At 39.2% G+C, this 19,542-nt stretch overlaps 1 protein-coding gene across 6 annotated transcripts in view; it reads right to left on the bottom strand.

Moving 5' to 3' along the window:
- The window catches only part of SUCLG2 (succinate-CoA ligase GDP-forming subunit beta), a 318,185-nt gene that overhangs the window by 188,358 nt on the left and 110,285 nt on the right, over positions 1 to 19,542 (bottom strand). For 4 of the 6 annotated variants that reach the window (XM_089919541.1, XM_089919540.1, XM_089919542.1 and 1 more), the window contains exons 3-4: positions 3,234 to 3,333; positions 2,221 to 2,311 (exon numbers count right to left, since the gene is read on the bottom strand). In XM_089919541.1, coding sequence (XP_089775667.1) covers positions 2,221 to 2,311; positions 3,234 to 3,333 — 191 coding nt within the window. Of the gene's footprint in view, positions 1 to 2,220; positions 2,312 to 3,233; positions 3,334 to 4,530; positions 4,718 to 19,542 lie in introns of all 6 variants that reach the window. The other 2 variants (XM_089919543.1, XM_089919544.1) reach the window with 1 other exon arrangement.

Raw genomic sequence — 19,542 nt, forward strand, 5'->3', positions numbered from 1 at the left:
TATAACGTTTTAGGATAAGTGTCATTCAAGAGTCCTATTCTTAATCTTCTAAAGTGTTGACAGATATGCTCTACATTCCATCAAATTTCTATTTGCAAAGACCAGCTGCTGCCTCAAACAGCTCCTGCTTGGTAGAAACAACCCATCACTCTTCAAAAAAACATCCTCAGGAAAATGATGATTGTCAATAGATAATTCAAGAAATTTTTATATACAGACCAGTTTTTTGACATTAAGATGCCCTTCCTATGAGCCAGGATATTAAAATACTTCAGGAATTGTTACAGAGAGAATCTAAATGGACTCCACCAACACTCATGCCATGAGAAGTTCAGTTAGATACATTTCAATAATCTTCATCTGTGACTGACACAAACAATATCATCAACACAGCCTTTTCTTGGAGTCTTCCGGTATGGAAAGCTTTTTAACATACTTTACCCTATTTGACCAATGAACCTGTTTTTCATTTTTTTGTTGTTTGTTCATTTTGTTTTGTTTTTTATATATCATGCTACTCAAACTGTAGTCTGTGGATGAGAGCCAGTGTACAAACTACGTGTAACAGGACAGCGATGAGATAGGATTAACAGCGTACTCAGTTTTTGAACTTAATCTCTTTGCGAAACAGTAAACAGTACGGGTACTGACTCGTGGAGCACATGGTGAGTAGCACTGTCTCACCTCCCCTATTACTATCCCAAGGAACACACCGCAAACACAGACTTAGGGAAAAAAACCCAATGTGAATCGATGTATGTAATGTGCTTAAATAGCTTCTTGAACAAACTTAGAAATCTAAAGTTTCTACAATCTGGGAACTTCTGATTGATGTCAAAGATTCCATAAATTAAAAATGCATGTTCCTTAAAGTTGTATATAATAATACTGTTACAAAATGTGGTAATACACATTTTACAGAGAAAAAGGACAGAAACAAAGCATGGCAATTAAGGGGTGAGAATAGAGGGAAATTTTACTTTTCTAATTTTTATATTTCTGTATTATTGGAATTTTTTACATATGTTAATCACTTTTGCAATCAGGAAAAGAAACACTTACAAATAAATCACTCTGGTAGCTTCCTGGCAATGACTCAATTCACAATAATGCACTTATCTCTAGTATTTCATGAACCGACCTACAAAACTAATTTTATGCATATCTATATAACGTGAATCTTCTTTTGTGTATTTTTATATGCTTTTTAAAGGTATCACAAACTCTAATCTAAAACCCCATGTGTCCATATAAAGTAACAAATTCCTACAAACAAAACTACTAATCATATCCTCTGGGGACAAATTTTGAAGACGTTACACAGGTAAAGGCTCATAACCAGTTTAAAAAGGAAAAAAAAAGTACCACGCTGGGCTGAACAAAAATAAATTCGAAAAACCACTTTAAGATGTAAACAGTTCTTGCATCTACCTGCGAGGCAGTGGGAAAGGGAAATAACCAGAACCAGTCTTGTTTGTGGGCTTCCTCGACATTTAGAAAGGCTCTGTGTTCTTAGAGGGGAGGAGCTAATGACCCTCCAGTATCTCCATCTCCCTCCAGCTCAGTGTCCTTTTCGGGACCAAGACAGACGCTCTCACGGTTAAGTTAGGCTCTGGCCTCAGCTCTGCCACTCACAATTTCATGGCTGAGGCAGGCCACTTTGCTCTCGGCTTTATTTTCTCTGTGTGTGTATGTATACACGTACGTGCCCTATACACACTTGGCTGTCCCAAGAGACCTCACTAATACAACATACTCCCAGTGAGAACAGTGGGTCAAAATGGTAACAATCTTAACTAAGTTATAGGGGCACATAGAAAAACAACTGTAACGGGTACAGTAATTCTGATATACTGAGGATGAGGGTGGGGCTGCGAGGGAGCAGAGGATGTCTGTCACTGAGTCTAGGAGCTGTTACGCCAAGGTCTTTTGGCTTTAAATAGAATCGTGCCTGTGTTCTGAAAGAAAAAGGTATTATTTCAATCACTACCCATTTTTACTAAATGCTGATGACAATAAACACTATTACTACTTTAGAGTCCTTTTTATTTCTCCTTGAAGTTACATCACACGCAGAATTAACTATGTGAGGTTTAAAAAATAAAATGGCACGTTGCCAAAGTGCATTGCTTCATTTGATACTGTCAAAATTGAAGTATGATTTTATTTTCTTTTTTTTTTAACACATACACAGAAAATGACCAAAAGCATTCACATTACCTTGTTAACTTTCACACCTTCTTTTGGAGTTTGTTTTGTTGCTAGATTATACCCAATCATCTGTTTAGCCAGCTGTCCCACAACTTTAGGACTAAGAGAGAGGAGAAAAAAAAGAGAGAGAGAGAAGAAAGAAAAGAAAGTCAAGGTCTCTGTTGAAAATCATTTTAAAGCAGAGTCTGTATTATATCCCCAAGTCCACCCTGCCCAGGGCCCACCTCCACCTTCACAGAATCCATGGTGCTTTCTGCTCATACACTAGGTGCCTAGCACTGTACCAGAGGCTCACTGAGTACAAAATATGTATGAATGAATGAAACAATAGGAGGGAAGCGGGGGAGGGGAAGGGAGGGGAGGGAAGGGAAACAAAAAGAAGCTTGCTTACATTTGCTATCCTCTCCCCCCAAATAAGTTACAGTCATAGTAGAGACACAATGCTGAAATGCATAGCAGACTAAGATAAGAGCTGAATAACAAATACTGGATAGTGGGCAATCTGGGAAGTAAGACCAAAGATGGGGATAAAGGGAAGGGGAAGGATCAAAGTAACCATGAAAGCTATGTGACAGGAGGTGAGAGGAAAGTGTTCAGTGTGTGGAGACATAGGATATAAAGCTGATCAGACAGGTTCAGATAAAGGAAGAATTGACTATCAGACAGGAGGGACCAGTGATGCCATTGGTAATGGGAAGCCACCGCAGGTTCTTGAGTAGGAGAGTGGCATTACAGAAGCAGCATTTAATTTGTAAGTGGTACCATATCAAACATGATGAACCACTGATTGTCTAGAACAGGAGTGTCAAGTTTTCACCAATTAGTGAACAAAAATCCTTTTGTGGGAGGAGAAGGGAAGCTAAGGCACTGCCAGAGCCCTCGACCTGTAATTTACTTCCTTTATGTGTCACCTCCTGCTCCTAGTCCCACCCCAGCCCTTTCTCGCTGCTCCTTTCAGTCATGAGCAGGATCTTCCATAACTGCTTGCCCGAAAGACAAGGAATTAAAACCTCCTGGCTTACTCTTTTGTTAAATGAACGCCTCCTTTCAAACCGCTACTGAAGATACCTTTTCCTCTTCCTCCAGCTAAGATCTGGGCTTTTAAAACAATTTCTTTTACATCTGCAAAAAAAATCCAGAGTTAGTAGTTGATTTACAATTCTTTTTTTTTTTAAGCAACAAGTGAAGTGGTAATGACATAACTTCCAAAAGTGACTGGTAAAAGCTCTCTCAAACCGACTTTGAAAATGAAGGCAATAAAGAACTTCAAAAAACATCAATGTGCCTAAATACAAAGTCTGTTTATTGAGGACATTCAAATATTTCCTGCGAGTTTAATCTAATACTCAACCATCCCAAGGGAGAGCAACACACGTGTTCCCTGGCTCTTCTGAGTGTCAGAAGATGCTAAATAAATCCAGGCTGAAAGTATTAATTTTACTGTGTAAACACACTTCCATGTGGCAGAGACACCAATCTGCCAATCAGAGGAGTTAACTACCTGTCAGCCATCTGAGATGTCAAAGGGAAGGCTGGTTTACGTGGGGGAAAGGTTTATTAAAGACAAGATGCAAAGGGAGTATTGAAGAACTGTATTCTTGGAAATCAACGGTTTTCTGAGCAGTTGTTCTATGTATTCAGTGGGGCTGGGCAAGGGAGGAGGAAATGGATTAAAACTAAAAGTAAGCAGTATCTTTTCAATGTTGGCAGAGTAACAGAACATCCCAGAGGAAAGTGGTTGTGGAATCTTTGTTTCTCAAAACACTCAAGGAAAGAGTGAGCTGTTTGCTCTTGACCTTTGAGACCAAAGTCATAAACTCAAATATCTTTACAGGACTGGTGGGAAAGCTGGATGTGTGAAGCAGCCCAGTGATAGAGAAGGCGCCCTCAGCCAACAGGAATGCTCCCCTACCCAACCAACAAAAAGAAAAAAAAAGTCAGCCCCCAAATCAAATGCATTTAATAAATCAAAGAGTACACATCTTCAGGCCACAGCTTGGCATTCTCTGTTTGTGATCAAGTTTTGTTTGAAATTAGAGAATTAAGTCAGACAATCTCCGATACGGCTCTAACGGTTTTCTGGTTCAGCACACCAGGTTTAGAATCACAGACCCAGGTTTTAATCAAGTCTTCATCCCTTGCCCAGCTGTGTGATACTGGGCAAGTTACTTAATGTCTCTAAGACTCAGTTTACTCAATTATGAAACAATGTTGAGGGTTGTTTTAAGAATTAAATTAGAAAATATATGCAAATATCCCCAAATCCTAAAAACTCACTAATGAAAGAGTATTGCCACGATCAGTTAGTACATTTATTACCTTTGTATGTTGTGAGGAACCAAAAGGTTGAGATGGTAAAAACTGTCGGAATCTGCAACCCCTCATGTAAGGTCCATAATTGTTGGTTATTTCAACTATTACGACCATCACTGTTGTTACTCATAGGCAAGCAGGCAACGGTTCAAAGAAAAGGAGCCACAGGTTTTATCATGAAGGCAATGGGGCGCTATGGAAGGATGTGACACTATGAAGGCACTGGGTAAGACAGTCACTCTAGCTGATATAATCAGATTATTAAGGCTCATTGTCTTATTGGTTGGTCTTCCCTTCTATATTTGCGCACACTCAGAAAACCAGGGTTTACCTTCTCTCAGAAGTATACATAGTTCCTTCTTTGCTGCCCTCTATAACCTCTGACAATAGTTTCTGCCCAGGGTATAAACCATAACAACATCAGTCAAACGATGTCTTAAAGTAAACTAGTTCCCATCAAATTGAGTAGAAGACAAGCTACGGTGACCGCTCATTATCAGAAACTCACCAGGAATGGGACCAAATAAAATGAATTTATTGCATATTTAGGCTACTGCATGTAGGAGTAGTATTAAGATCAAGAACTCTGAAGAAAAACAGACTTAGTTAAAATCTCCAACTCTGCCTATCCCTTTATTTATAGAGAAGAGGAGAATGAGATTCAGAAAGGTAAAAGTAACACATCCATCTATAAAATAGTCAAAACAAAAATAATCTATAGTGTTAGAATGAAGTGAAGAATAAATGAAAATGGTAGGTAAAGTATTCATCTCAAAGTCTGGCGCATTAAAAAAAGAGTCAAAATATGATAGCCATCATCATTATAATTATTTTCAGCAATTAAGCAAAAAAGTAGAATACAGGAAGACATTTCCAATTTCTCTTTTTAAGACGTCAAGTAGAAAAACACTTTTTGCTGTCTACTTAAGTTTTTAATTGTGATCTCTTCAAATTCTTTAAAAAGGATAACTAGCATTCCATTGCCATTATCATTTTTCATATCCTTGTCATCCAGAAAAAGAGATGCTTTCCTCTCCAAGCTTTCCAACAGCAAAACCTGAAAGCCATACAGACTACCTAAATGGGCAATGTTAACTGGTGTTACACAGGTCTGATTAGATAAGCTTTAGGCACTAACCATCAGGACACAGAAACAGTTGTAGGCTCAATGAAGTGTTGTCAGTTATTCATATCACCACCGATCATGTATTAAAGGATTCCAACTTGGTCTACAGTTGGTAGACCAAGCAACTACGTTGGAGACTGTGAAGCCACACACTGGGGCAAATAGAAAAAGGGAAAGAAAAAGATTATATCAAATCTAAGTACATCTTCTGCAGCTTACACCCCAGGCCAAAAATAAGTTCACTACAATCATCTCTTCTGCTTAGATCTCAAATACTAAATCAGTACAGCAGGTCAGTAGCCCAAAGTAAAATAAGTTTGTCTCATCTTGAGGGAAACTCACATAAAGTAATTTAACTCATGTGGCTATTTACTCAAAGTGTTAAAAATTAAGTGGCCAAATCCTTCTGAACAGTAACTAGTTTTTTCATTCAGTATTTACCAAGTGGATTCACACTTAATGTCACTGTTTCCGTTTTATTTAAAGATCTGATTTCTCCAAAAACTTGTACAAATTTCTGTTTGTTTTTTTAACGTTACCTCTCTGTTCCCAAACAGAACTACAAAAGAATATCCATACAGGAAATTCCATATTTGCATGAATACACAGATGAATTAACTGTATTTTAGGATATAAAGCTAAAAAGAGACAGTGGGGGAGGACTCTCCTCCAACAGATTTTGTACAGAAATGGATTGCATCTATACATTGATAACCATATTAATGGTATAACCCAGGTCTGTATAACTCCAAATTCCCTGCTCTTAACTGATACTTTTACATGCAGTAGCCTAAATATGCAATACATTCATTTTATTCTCTTCCTTTACTGGTGAGTTCCTGATAATAAGCAGTGCTCATGGCTAGAGTTCTATTGGGTTTGATGCAAACCAGTTTACTATAATTCATATATATTTTAGGAGAAAAAAGCACTATAGAGACATATTTGATAAACTTAATAGATACGTAAGACTTTCAAATACCATTATCACTTAAGAGAACAAACTTTATAGCCATTAAGAAAGCCTAAAAAACCCCTCTGAGCCATGGTCTTATTTCAGTCTATTAGCATTAAAATAATGCTTTCTCGGGCTTCCCTGGTGGTGCAGTGGTTGAGAGTCCGCCTGCCGATGCAGGGGACACGGGTTCGTGCCCCGGTCTGGGAAGATCCCACATGCCGCGGAGCGGCTGGGCCCGTGAGCCATGGCCGCTGAGCCTGCGCGTTCGGAGCCTGTGCTCCGCAACGGGAGAGGCCACAGCAGTGAGAGGCCCGCGTACCGCCAAATAATAATAATAATAATAATAATAATAATGCTTTCTCACTGTTTTCCTCTCATTCTCCACCACAACAAGTGTTATTATAATTACAATAATACAGTTTTATACCAATTTTTATAGTTCCCCAACAGTCCCATGCTGGATAATAAACATTCTTGGAAGCGTTATTAAATCTTAAAGAATAAATAAATTCATTAAGGAAAGCATAACCTAAATAGAATAAATAAGAAATGTTTTTAATTAGGCAGGCTTTGTAAAACTACTTCACTTTGCTTTTCGGAGATGGAATTCTGAAAATACATTTATGCAAAATAACGTTCACAAGACATATTTTAGAACCTGAACACAAATGGGCCATAGCAAATGTCTGAAAATGTTAGTCAAATATATCAATAAGGGCTTCCCTGGTGGCGCAGTGGTTGAGAGTCCTCCTGCCGATGCAGAGGACACGGGTTTGTGCCCCGGTCCAGGAAGATCCCACGTGCCACGGAGCGGCTGGGCCCGTGAGCCATGGCCGCTGAGCCTGCGCATCCGGAGCCTGTGCTCCGCAACGGGAGAGGCCACAACAGTGAGAGGCCCGCGTACCGCAAAAAAAAAAAAAAAAAAAAAAGAATATCAATAACAGTAAGTTATTTTCAACTAACCTTTTTAAATAGTTTGGTGATCAAATATTTGTATTACTGAACTGGTTTTTATTCAGTATTGTGCTCTTTCAAAGTGTAATACTTTCTAAACACAAAATGTATTTCTCTATATACCGGTACTGTAGCAAGGTAACTACTACCATGATCATCTATTTTGATTCAATAACACTGTAGTTTGGGGCGGGGGGGGGGGGACTACGATTTCTATATTTCACTGACAAGCAAAATTGCAATATTCAGTTTTAAGCACAACGGCACTGTGTAATATCTAACATAGTGATCACCTTTCATGAGGTTTGATAGAATCCTTAATAGAGAAAGTTGAAATGTATTTCAGATTTACCTATTACTGTACGGCAAGGAGAAAGCAGAGGGGGAGGCAAGAGAAGAGCTGAAAGCTACTATGAAAAGATGAATCTTAATAAAGAACATACAATTTATAGGGTGATAATAGAGACCCAAGTGGCAATTTCCCAAAGGAAATGAGCTAACACCCCTGTTTTCATTATGACCTCAGAACCCAAACTTAAAAGTGGAGAATTACCTATCTTAATCATTACTGTAATATCTCCTATAGACTGACCCCTATTTCCTCAAATTGTAAGTAGGTTGCTCGCTGGGAAATAAGACTGTTTCTGAGAATGAAACAAGTATTTCAACTTTCAACAAGTCTGACATGGGCTCACAAACACTGCAATAGAGAATTTCAAACGTATGAGACATTAGAATAAGCCATTTCACCACTGGTCACATCCCTAGACTAAAACAGAATTGGAGATACTTGGCTCTCCATCAGACTGCTACCCATCAAAGACTTAAATTAAACATACCTGGAACAGTGATTTACAAATATAAGTAAAAGATGGAAATAAAACGATCTCTAGGACAGGGGTCTTGTAATACAAATAGGAAGTTATCCAGGGAGACATTATTTCACATTAAAAAATTCTTTACTGATAAGGCTTTTATGTAAGTTTTAAATCTTAATTTCTTAATATGGTAAGCCAATTAATCCCACATTATCTAAAATAATTCCTTCATTTGGATACTGTGGGGGCATGATAATGCCCATTTGAACAGTTTATTAATTATAATGAAGATAATATTATCTTAACACAAAACACAATTTTATTTTCGAGGGAATCATTTTGAGCTCTTATAAAAACCCCTAAATTAAAGTTTGATAAATCATTCTTTTTCAAATTGCCATACTCTTAAAAATATTGTATATTTAATCCTACATTATAGACCTTATTAAAATCTATAATGATAAATTAGCCTACTCTTCTGATTTTGTCACTGGTGTTATTAATTGCTTTCATAACCTTTAATACACACTTTGTTGGTGATAAAAATTTTAAAGCTAGATAAAAATTACCTCCATAAAGGCTCGATTTAGTTGTAATATCTTACTTTTTCTGTAGTTTAATACTTATAAACCAATCTTACATTTTGCCTATTAGATTAAAAGATATATTTCCATAACAAAGGTTAAGGATAGAACCTCCTGACACTGCTGCCAAAAATAATGTGATTGTATTCAAGCACCTGTAGCTAATCAAAAAATGTCTAATGGGCTTCCCTGGTGGCACAGTGGTTAAGAATCCGCCCGCCAATGCAGGGGACACAGGTTCGACCCCCAGTCTGGGAAGATCCCACATGCTGCGGAGCAACTAAGCCCGTGCGCCACAACTACTGAGCCTGCACTCTAAAGCCCATGAGCCACAACTCCTAAAACCCCAACACCTAGAGCCCATGCTCTGCAACAAGAGAAGCCACCGCCATGAGAAGCCCACGCACCGCAACGAAGAGTAGCCCCCGCTCAGCGCAACTAGAGAAAGCCCACACGCAGCAACGAAGACCCACCGCAGCCAAAAATAAATAAATTTATTTATTTAAAAAAATGTCTAATACTATAAGACTGCAACCACAGGACATTAAACAAATCTTCTGCAAATGAAGCCACTTGATAAAAAGAATTTTTCAGAACAAGTTTCCTCAAAAGAAGAAATTTCCAGAAATCTCTACTGTTTTATGTATAGTAGGGATTAATGATATACATTACTAATAATAACATCTGTAACATTTGTAACTTCAACATATCCTGGAAACAGTCACAGATGATGAAAAGCATTTATGAACATCAATAGCATTTCTACAGTATTCTGTGGTACATTTGAAGGAAAAGAATGATAAAGGAAAACTAGCTATTAAAAATTCATTTTTTCCCCTGATTTTTAAGGCAAAGATGTGTTCAGTCAGGGCTCAATGAGGGAAGCAGAACCACTGTGAGTTATGGATAAGGGATTTATTACAGGAATTAAAGCTGAATTTGTAGGAGATGCTGAGAAAGGAAAGGTGTGAAAGTAGAGGCTGGAGGATCAGGAGTCACCAAGCAGCCAATGAGAGGAGTCACCAACTAGCATATGCAGGATCTGTGAAGAAGGGTATGGGACTTGCTGCCACGCATCTCATGATGGCTTTGTGTCCATGTTGATCAGCAAGGTCAGCAGTTGGGAAAACAGCTAGACATGGAGCACAAAGGAACAAAGACAAGTTGGACCCTCTTGCCAGAATGTCTACATCTACCCATCACTGCATCACAAAGTAATGGCTGCATTTCAAGTTCTGTGCAAATTCCAAATCTGGGCAACTCTAACCTGATATATACAAGGAAGGGGATTCTTAGAAACGGAGTTCCACCTTAACCAAGCTGACACAGTATAAATTACCACAGATGATAATAAAGGAATCAGAAGGCAAAGCCCGTAACTGTTGCAGGTTCAGAATTAATATTTTTTTACATTTTTCTGAGTGGCTTGAGAACCTATCCTGGGCCAGGGTATATGAGGGATATACTCTGTCTGTCTTCAGTAGCAGACAATTGGAAGCTACATGATCATACAGAAATATAAGGGGATCTCTTGTTGATGTGAACCAGTGATGAACAAGAGGGGAGAAAAAGGTGACAATGCCCAGAACTGATATGCGAAGATAAACTCACAACAGTTTTATTTTCAGAGACAACTGGAAAGACTGTGAAATTTAAAATGTATGCACCATATATATGGCTGGGCTGCACTCATATTTAAAGATGTTTCTTTCACTTTCACAGCAATATTACTAGTATTCTGAGATCTTCCACCTTCATGTTTAGAAATCTTGTCTATTCCTTATTTTCTCTTACTTAAAGTCAATTCCTCTATCTGGCCCTCCACTTGCTGAGAGATGCTCTCATATGCTACTGTCTGGAATCAGTCCCACTGCCTGTTTGCTGTCCTCATTCTGCCACCCTGGTCTACTGGCCACACCACCACCAGTTTCCTCTAGTCAAGAAAGATCCTCCAGCTTCTCACAAGTGGGTCCTTTCTGGGGACCTTCTCAAGCAGAGTGGCTGAGCCCCTAGTGAGGCAGCTTTTTACTTTTCAGCACAGTCTCTATCCCAGAGGACACAGTCTCCAGGAGAGACTTGGGATCAATGAAACCTGACACTTTTGTGCCCTCAGAGCTATAGCGCCTGCTGCCCAGCCTTCCCCTTTTCCTCACTCACAGAGATTTAGCAGGAACCCCTCAACTTTCTAACCAGCTCCACTCTTTAGAGACTCTTTCTCCTAACAGGCCCTGATTTCCGAATTGCAGAGTGCATTCAAAATCCTTCTCAGCCTCCTGAGTCCAATGCAAATCAAGGAATAGTACTGGGCATCTGTTCCATGCTCCTGAAAAATTCATGACAGTTAAGAAACGTGGAATGTTCTAAGACAATTAGGAGGTCCATCTGTCCAATGCACACAAAACACCCTTTGGTAGAGCAATCCCACTTCTGTGAAAATCAGCTACAGAAACAAGGATTTTCACTGCAATGTTATTATAAGAGGGAAACACTGAAAACAACCAAAATGTCCATCAGCATTTGGACATTCGGGTTTGGAAAAACAAATTTTACATATCCACATGATGAAATGATACAATACTATATATCTATCAACAATGATTAAGTATATCTTTATGTATAAACATGGGGAAATGTCCATAGACACTATACGCTTTAAACTGAGTTAATGATTAATATTTAAAAAGTCACATTTGTGAATCATTATATAGTCATAATGAAATCTAAATGGACAATAACCACATTATTAACTGAGGTTATCTTAAGGAGGTAAGGAGGGGTATTATGGGTAGAACATTACCTTTTTTCAGTACTGATTCAAATTTTTTGCAATTATCATGTGCTGTCATAAAAAAATAAAAATGTGAGATAAATATAGGCAGTTATTTATAGTGGTTTGTCTTGAATATTTAAATGTTCCTTTCTGTATCAGTCTTTATAGTTTTAATCTGTGGGGTCAGGGATGCCTACACTTAAGGAGGCCTCCAGAAGGCATCTTTAAGAAATATGGCTCATCGTCTTACAACATGACTTCCTAAGGTGTCATGCAAGAAAACTGACAGCAGCAGAAAACCTTTTTTCCCTTTTAAAATATCTCTTGAGCACCTGCAGGAATTCAAAGATTTAAAAAAGTCATAGTCACTGCCCTTCAGAGACTTAAAATCTACTGAAGGAAAGAGATACAAACAAAGAATTACTGAAAAACATGAATGCTTTCACAAGTGGCAAGAACAAAGTATAGTGAGAAGGGGAAATGGTGTCAAGTTAAGCAGGGCAGGAGAAAGAATAGAAGAGCCGGGAAGACAAGAAGAGCTGTGAGTTTTCTAGGTAGATAAAGCTGGGGAGTGAAGATACCAAGGGGTAAACAGCTAAGAAAGGCTACTTTGCTTTTCCATTTATACTTGTTTGGCTGTCTTAGTTACCTATTTAAATTAGAAACCACTATAGCATCACTTCAAATAAACCAGTAAAGCATGCCAAGGACTCAGCACTCAAATTTGTTATTTCAGATCTTCAGAAAACCTCTACTTCAATAAAAGTTTATTTATCTATACTCAGGAACAGCATATAAATGAAAAAACACATTTATGGTCTTTGTTAAATTTAGTTATTTTGCCCTAAGTGCTTTTAAGATCTCCAATAATTTTATCACGGTGGTCTTTAAAAAGCCCCCAGTCAGGTACACTCTCACACAGGACTGTGAAAGCTCCCAAGGGGTCAGTGAGATTCAAACTAAGCAGTTGTTTAATAATAGCAAGAGTTACATATATGTCCACCCCCTCCTAACCTGCAAATAAACACATATTCCAGACTTAAAATGGGCAACCATTCTAAATGCCAGAAATATAGAATTCCAAACACTGGCTTGGTGATGTTGCTATAAAAAGGAAACCAGGAGGTTTTCATTTTCCATTTTAAAGTGCTAAAGTGGTGGATGACACTCTGGAGTTAAGTAGAAGCCAGGAATGACCCACCCCAAGGGAGATGAAAGATCTCAGAACCACTTTCCCATGATATACACATCTACTGTGGTCCAGCATAAACTGTTATGTAGCCTTCAAATTGCATTGAGTTTTAAATTGCAGTGTCTTGCTCTTTTATTGCCTGTCCTGATCCATTCATTGTGCCTGAAATCTAAGTCTATTGCTTGAATGTTAAACACAGGGAGGACTTTAGATTGCATCCTAGAGGATGAAATCATGCAATTTCAGTGAACTAGGAAGAGTTTATATTTGGCTGACTTTCGAGGGTTGCAAAGGCCTGAGAAATAGTTACTTTTTCCTTTTCCTGCTATGCCAGCTTTCATTGGTTTTCATCCTTCCTTTCTTCCCCTCTGCTTCCTTCTTCCTTCCCACCCTTCCTTCCTCCTTTTCTCTTACCCTTCCTTGTATTGTTTCCAATTTATTTAAGTGCAAGTTCTATTATATCTAAGATAACTAACTTCAGTTTCAACAGTTCAGTTTCAACAGCCTGAAAGATCAGCACTAACTTCAAATTTCACCTCCCATCACACCCTCCTCAAAACCACTCCCAAATAAGGACTAATACACTTAAATCCCTCAGAATTGCAGCACTCATCATCAACCTGATCTATACCTGACTTCAGAAGCCACAAAGCCTGGGCCTACTTTCTTGGACTGTCTTCAGAACAACCTTTCTGATTATCTTTGAAGCATTCAAACTAGGACGGTCTCTTCTGGGACTTCCTGCATCTTTTTTTTTTTTTTTTTTTTAATGCCTGGTTTGAGCAAGAATTCATACTGGAATGAGCCAGCCCAAGTGTTATAAATAAGAAATTAAAGAATTAACAAGCTGATGTGCACCCTCTAGGATGCACATCATGGGGAAAAATTAATAAAAATTTTTTGAGTTGAGTTTGGAATTGTTACACCGGAAAACACAGTAAAATACTCAAGAGCTGGCATCCACACCTGGGGAAAGTAAATGAAAATTCTGGCAGGTTTTAAGTAGCTAGTACTAGTGTGGCAGAGAAATAAAATCCTGTTTCATGCTTGACCAAGCAAGCAGTCCTATATGAGGATACCCTCTGAAATCCCAATCACTAGGAGACATTTACTCTCAAGATTCACATTTCATTATGGCAGCTGGAAAGCCACCAGATAAGCCTATTCTTCCTACCCACTGACCGACCTCTCCTTTAAAAATGTGGCCAACATCTGTTCTGTATCCCACACTCTCCCTCACCATCACAGGTTTTTTACTCTGTTTTTCACCTTAGTTTCCAGGAATATGATATCAGACATCTGGAAGTAAATAGCACATCCACAGAACTACCTAAAATATTCCCTTCATCTCCCACTGCTAGTGACCTTAAATCCAGCTACAGCTTTTTTCAGGTCCCTGACCCTTTCTCTTTACCTCCCATCAAGAGTTTGGAACAGGCTGTCATAATGCATAAACATGATTCCACTGTGGGGAAGGAAGGAGATCTTGCTACCCTAGATGAATTTCCCAGGACGCTTGTCCATAAAGCTATGGACAAGTGTCCATAGCTATTTTGTCCAAAACCTCAAAATAGGATGGCTTAGCCGTATACAAAGGGAGCGATTTTTATGATGAATTAAATCAGTATTGACTCGGGAATGCTACAAAGTCTCACAAACCAGATGCCACCTCTCCTCTGAAGGGCCTTCTAGTTCAAAGGAGATGCCACACCGAAGAGGGGACACAGAGCCGGGGAGGGCCCTGTCACACTGGATGAAGCCACACTCAGTTTAGCCAATCATGCCCCTCACACCTTCTCTAGTGTTTGTTGCTACTGAAGGGCACACACAGCATGATGCAGAATGAGATGGCCTCATTCCCCTGGAAATGACCAAGCAGGAGTGCCAAGTACATAGTGGGCCCTCAGCATATGGTCATTCATTTATAATCATCACTTCTTTTGCACTGTGAAATCATAATCACAGTATTTATTAGGTGTTTACTGTGGAATAAGATTTGTGCTAAGTGTATTCATTACCCACATTTAACAAATAACTCCACTGAGGTTATCTGGAGTAACACAGCTAGCAAGAAGTAGAGTCAGAATGTTTCAGCAAGAAAAATAATTCTAGAGACTGTGCTTTAACCCTTTCACATAAGAGCCTCATTATTGGTTTTTTTTCCCCCAACATTGTTATTAAAATTTCCAATCACATAAAAAAAAGTTGAACGACAAGTAAAGATCTACACACTCACCACTCAGATTCTATAACTGCTAACATTTAACTACATTTGCTTTATCCCAAATCTCTCCATCCATCACAGCCCATCTTATTTTTTCACGCATTTCAAAGTAAGTTGCAGACATCAGTGCAGTTACCCTTAGACTCTTCAAGACTCATAACAGTAACTAAAGTTAATACCTGTTTACAGTTCTTTTTTGGTGAGAGATACAATTTACATACAGTGAAATGCCCAAATCTGAAATGTACCATTCAGTAGGTTTTGACAAATGCATATACCTGTATGACTCAAATCCCAACCAAGAAATACACTGTTGTTTGTGACAGCATATTACTAGAGTGTCCTTAGGACAAAATATCTAAATAGAACAGCACTGACAATGAGGATATTAAATCTCTTACTGAATTTTCACTGAAACTAAACATAACAAAATATTAAATTCTTACACCTCAGCACAAAGATCAATCCCTGGCCTATAGACAGGCCACCAACAGATATGTGACTATTCAAGAAGTGTAAAAAGCAATCAGTTCTCCCCCACCCACCCCACGACCTCCAAATCAGAATCCTGCTCAAAACATTCCTAGTCAGAGTCAGCGACATGCAAAGTACTGATTTAAAAAGGAATTTGTTTGTTTGTTTGTTTACCACGAGCATATATAACTTTTTGAAAACAACTAATTATTTTAAAACATGAACTTTTCCAGCCCTGATACTTTGAAAGTTCGGGGAAACTATCAATAATAGCTGCACCAAAGGTGTTTCCTTGCACCATGTCTGTCCTGGTATTTTGGTGTGGCTATTCCATTTTGAAAAGAGAAGTGAATTCTCCTGGGGATTCTTGCAACCTCCAGAAAAGCCAGGATGATGCTTCCAGCCTTAATCTGATGCTTAAGTGATGGAGTGATGAACATGACGATCTTTAACCCAAAGCTTTTCTAGGCTGTCAATGTCCCTGTCACTGCCTGAAATTACCATATTGGGATTGGAGACTTTCCATAAGCCTCCAGGGTTTTTGAAAGAAAACCACTAGAAAGTATTTAGAAGACAAAAGCCAAGACATATCTGCTCTATAACCTACATTACTCTTTTGCAAACTTTAGAAAATACAGATACAAATGCTTTAAAAAAAAGTCTGCAATGATAGAAAGTCTACATCAACAGTTATCTACAGGGGGTGAAGTTTCAAATGATTTTTACTTCCTTCTTTAAAGCTTTGATATTACCTGCACTTTTTACAAGTGCTTTATAAATGCTTATGCCATTTATAATCAGAGAAAAACTATTTTCAGATTTAAATAAAATATATGTTTATGTGACCTAGTAAGAACAATAACAATAATATTGCTAAGTGGGGGGGAGGGGGAAAAAGTTTTCCGTAATCGAAAATATATGTCATTAAATATATGTACATGTATGCATAAGGCATATATAATATGTATACTGAGCATTAATCTGGGATAAAATATACCAAAGTATTAACTGATTATTTGGAGCGGGGGAGGAGATTACTGGTAATTTTTTCTTCTTTTTGACGGCAAATATGCTACAAAGAACATGTATTATTTCTGTGAATTTTTAAAGCAAGTTTATCACACATTAGATTACACTGGTGCCTGAGATGTGCACAGAACACTGCCATTCAGCTTCACTGGGCTCTACCACCCCTTGCTCACTTCATGGGCGGTATGACTCAGAATGGAGGACAGGGGCAAAACACGGCCACTTCTCAAATCGGCAACTAATCTTCCAGTTCAAAGCCAGCTATGGTGTTCCCTGGGCCTAGGGACTCACACACCTGTGCTTTCCAGAATTAGTTGCATCTGATCCATGCAAGGAACATGAAGATTCGTCCCTATGAGATTCAGGACAAGTCACTGGGGCTCAAGTCACCAGTTTCCTTAAGGGGACATAAAGGGGTCAAGTGCCCTCTTGAGGTGCCCTTCAGCCCTTCAGATGTATGTGTGGAATTATTAAAGCATCTCCTTTCTATGTACATAAACCTACCATCCCTCTTAAGTCCCTCCCAAAGAAGGAAACATATTGGAGATGATCAGAGTATACTGGTAAGTTAATGAGCCACTGGTAGACAGCCTTGGATCACAACTCAGGTTTTTTTCCTCACTAGCCAGTTGAGTGACCTTGGCCAAAGAATAACAGAACCTCAATTTTCTCATCTATGAAATGAAGCTGATAAAAGTAGCGCCTACCTTTGAGAACTGCTATGACTATTACATGCTAGGGGCTGGTGGGAGAGGGGGGGGAGGCAGGGAGTATGTAAGGTATGTAAAGTTACTTAACACAATACCTGGCTTACATCCTCACTTATATTTATGTCGTAAGTTTCAAGTAAATAGTAGATGATGATGATAAGGATGAATATGTTGTTCATTCGGCAAAAATGTTTCATAGTAAGTAATAAATGTAGTTTTACTGACTTTTATAAGTGTTTAGATACCGATGTCTTACTATTTTTCCAATCATTCAGAAATGATCAATAAAATGTGCTCATGGTTGATGAGAACATACTAGTTCAAATCAAGTTTTGTTTTTTTTTTTTTTTTGCGGTATGCGGGCCTCTCACTGCTGTGGCCTCTCCCGTTGCGGAGCACAGGCTCTGGACACGCAGGCTCAGCGGCCATGGCTCACGGATCTAGTCGCTCCGCGGCATGTGGGATCTTCCTGGACCGGGGCACGAACCCGTGTCCCCTGCATCGGCAGGCGGACTCTCAACCACTGCGCCACCAAGGAAGCCCTTAAATCAAGTTTTAAAAGGTCAGATACCTTCAAGAGAAACCCAAATCTATAGACATTTAGCATTGTCCTCCTGCTACCTCCCAGATGGACTATTGCTTTTGTAAGTAAACTGAGTATCTCTGGATCCCAGATAGGATTCCCCTGCCACAAACGCACACCATGTTTTTATTTACGTTTGGATAGCAGTTTGTTTAGTTCCAAGGTCTGCATGTTTCCTTACTTTTTGCTCATCTCCCTTTCGATACCCTTGACTGTTGCCTGGAACGAGTGGCCCTGGTCCATCCGCCACGTTTCCTGGCAGAGAACTCATTGCTTGACTCCATCTGGAGTTGCTCAACTTCAGGCCTCATTAGCAGGCTGAGGCTTGTACAACACAGCACATCCCTCCCCCAGCACTGATGCTGGGTCTGTTCCAGCCCTGTGGCAGCCTGCAGGGGAGGGAAAATGAGCTGGGAGGCAAGCTAGACACAGAGCTTGGCTGGCATTTTGTACGTCAGCGTTAGGACACATGGCTCTCTGTCCTTTAGTGTCATTGCTGCCATTGCTATTACTGTTACTATGGTGGTTGAGGCTGTTGTCATGTCTCAAAGACATCACATTTTCAGGACTATCTACCAAGAACTAGTCAAAGGACTTTATACACCTCATCTCTTTTAATCCTCACATCAGCCCTCTGCATAAGATACTATTCCTAGATATCAGAACACTGAAACTCAAAGAATTGAAGTCCCTTGTCCAAGATCACACACAAGTTGTAAATTCCAGAGCACAGGCTCAGGCCAGAGCTGAAGATCTACCAACACCATCTGAGTATGACCTCCTACTACCCTCACCAATTCATGTTTGCGGGAGTGAATGAGGTTGGGAGCGGGTAAGGTGACAGTGGTCAGAGAGAAAGCAAGCCACCCACTTCCAAATTTGACCAGAATTCTTGACCATGGGTTCTGGGATCTGTCAAATAAAATGAAGAAAAAGTGATGACCCAATAATAGCAAGAACAAGAAAGACCTCCCATTTTGAGTCAAATGAAAGGCTATGCCCATAAGGTAGCTCACATGGATTAACAGCTTCCCAGACAAACCTTTTAACTGTGTATACAACCAAATGTTTTTGTGATGTATTGTACCTGATCATCTTGTAAAAAAACAAAGCCTACTCTATCAGTGTACTCCCTCAGTACTTTTTTTACTATTATGCATGTTTTTTTTTTAAAGACAGCAGTCCAGGTTGATGGGGTGCAGATGTCAGAGAGGAATTCTCTAAAGGCAAAGACAACACTGGCCCTTCCTTCTCTGAGGCACTTGTTACCACAGATAGGGATGTCCACGACACAGGAATGCCAGAGTGTGGGCCTGAGTCCACTCTCTAGCATTAGGGTTCCTGGATTCAAACTCTGCTTCAACTCTTTTACTTAGCTGTATAAAATCTTAAAAGTCACTTAACCTCTCTAAACTTCAGTTTTTTCCTCTGTAAAACGGAGAGGATAATAGTAAATCTCTCATGGGTTACTGGGTAAATTCAAGTATGCAATCCATGTGAGTACTTTGAACAATGCCTGGCAACACAGCAGGTGTTTTCTTTTAAAGAATGTGAACTACTATAGGCTTTATGACTTACATCCTCTGATATCGCCTC

This window comes from Delphinapterus leucas, chromosome 10 (assembly GCF_059928025.1).
Source record: "Delphinapterus leucas isolate spDelLeu-1000000601 "Yukka" chromosome 10, BTC_Dleu_Yukka2, whole genome shotgun sequence".
Classification (NCBI taxonomy): Eukaryota; Metazoa; Chordata; class Mammalia; order Artiodactyla; family Monodontidae; genus Delphinapterus; species Delphinapterus leucas.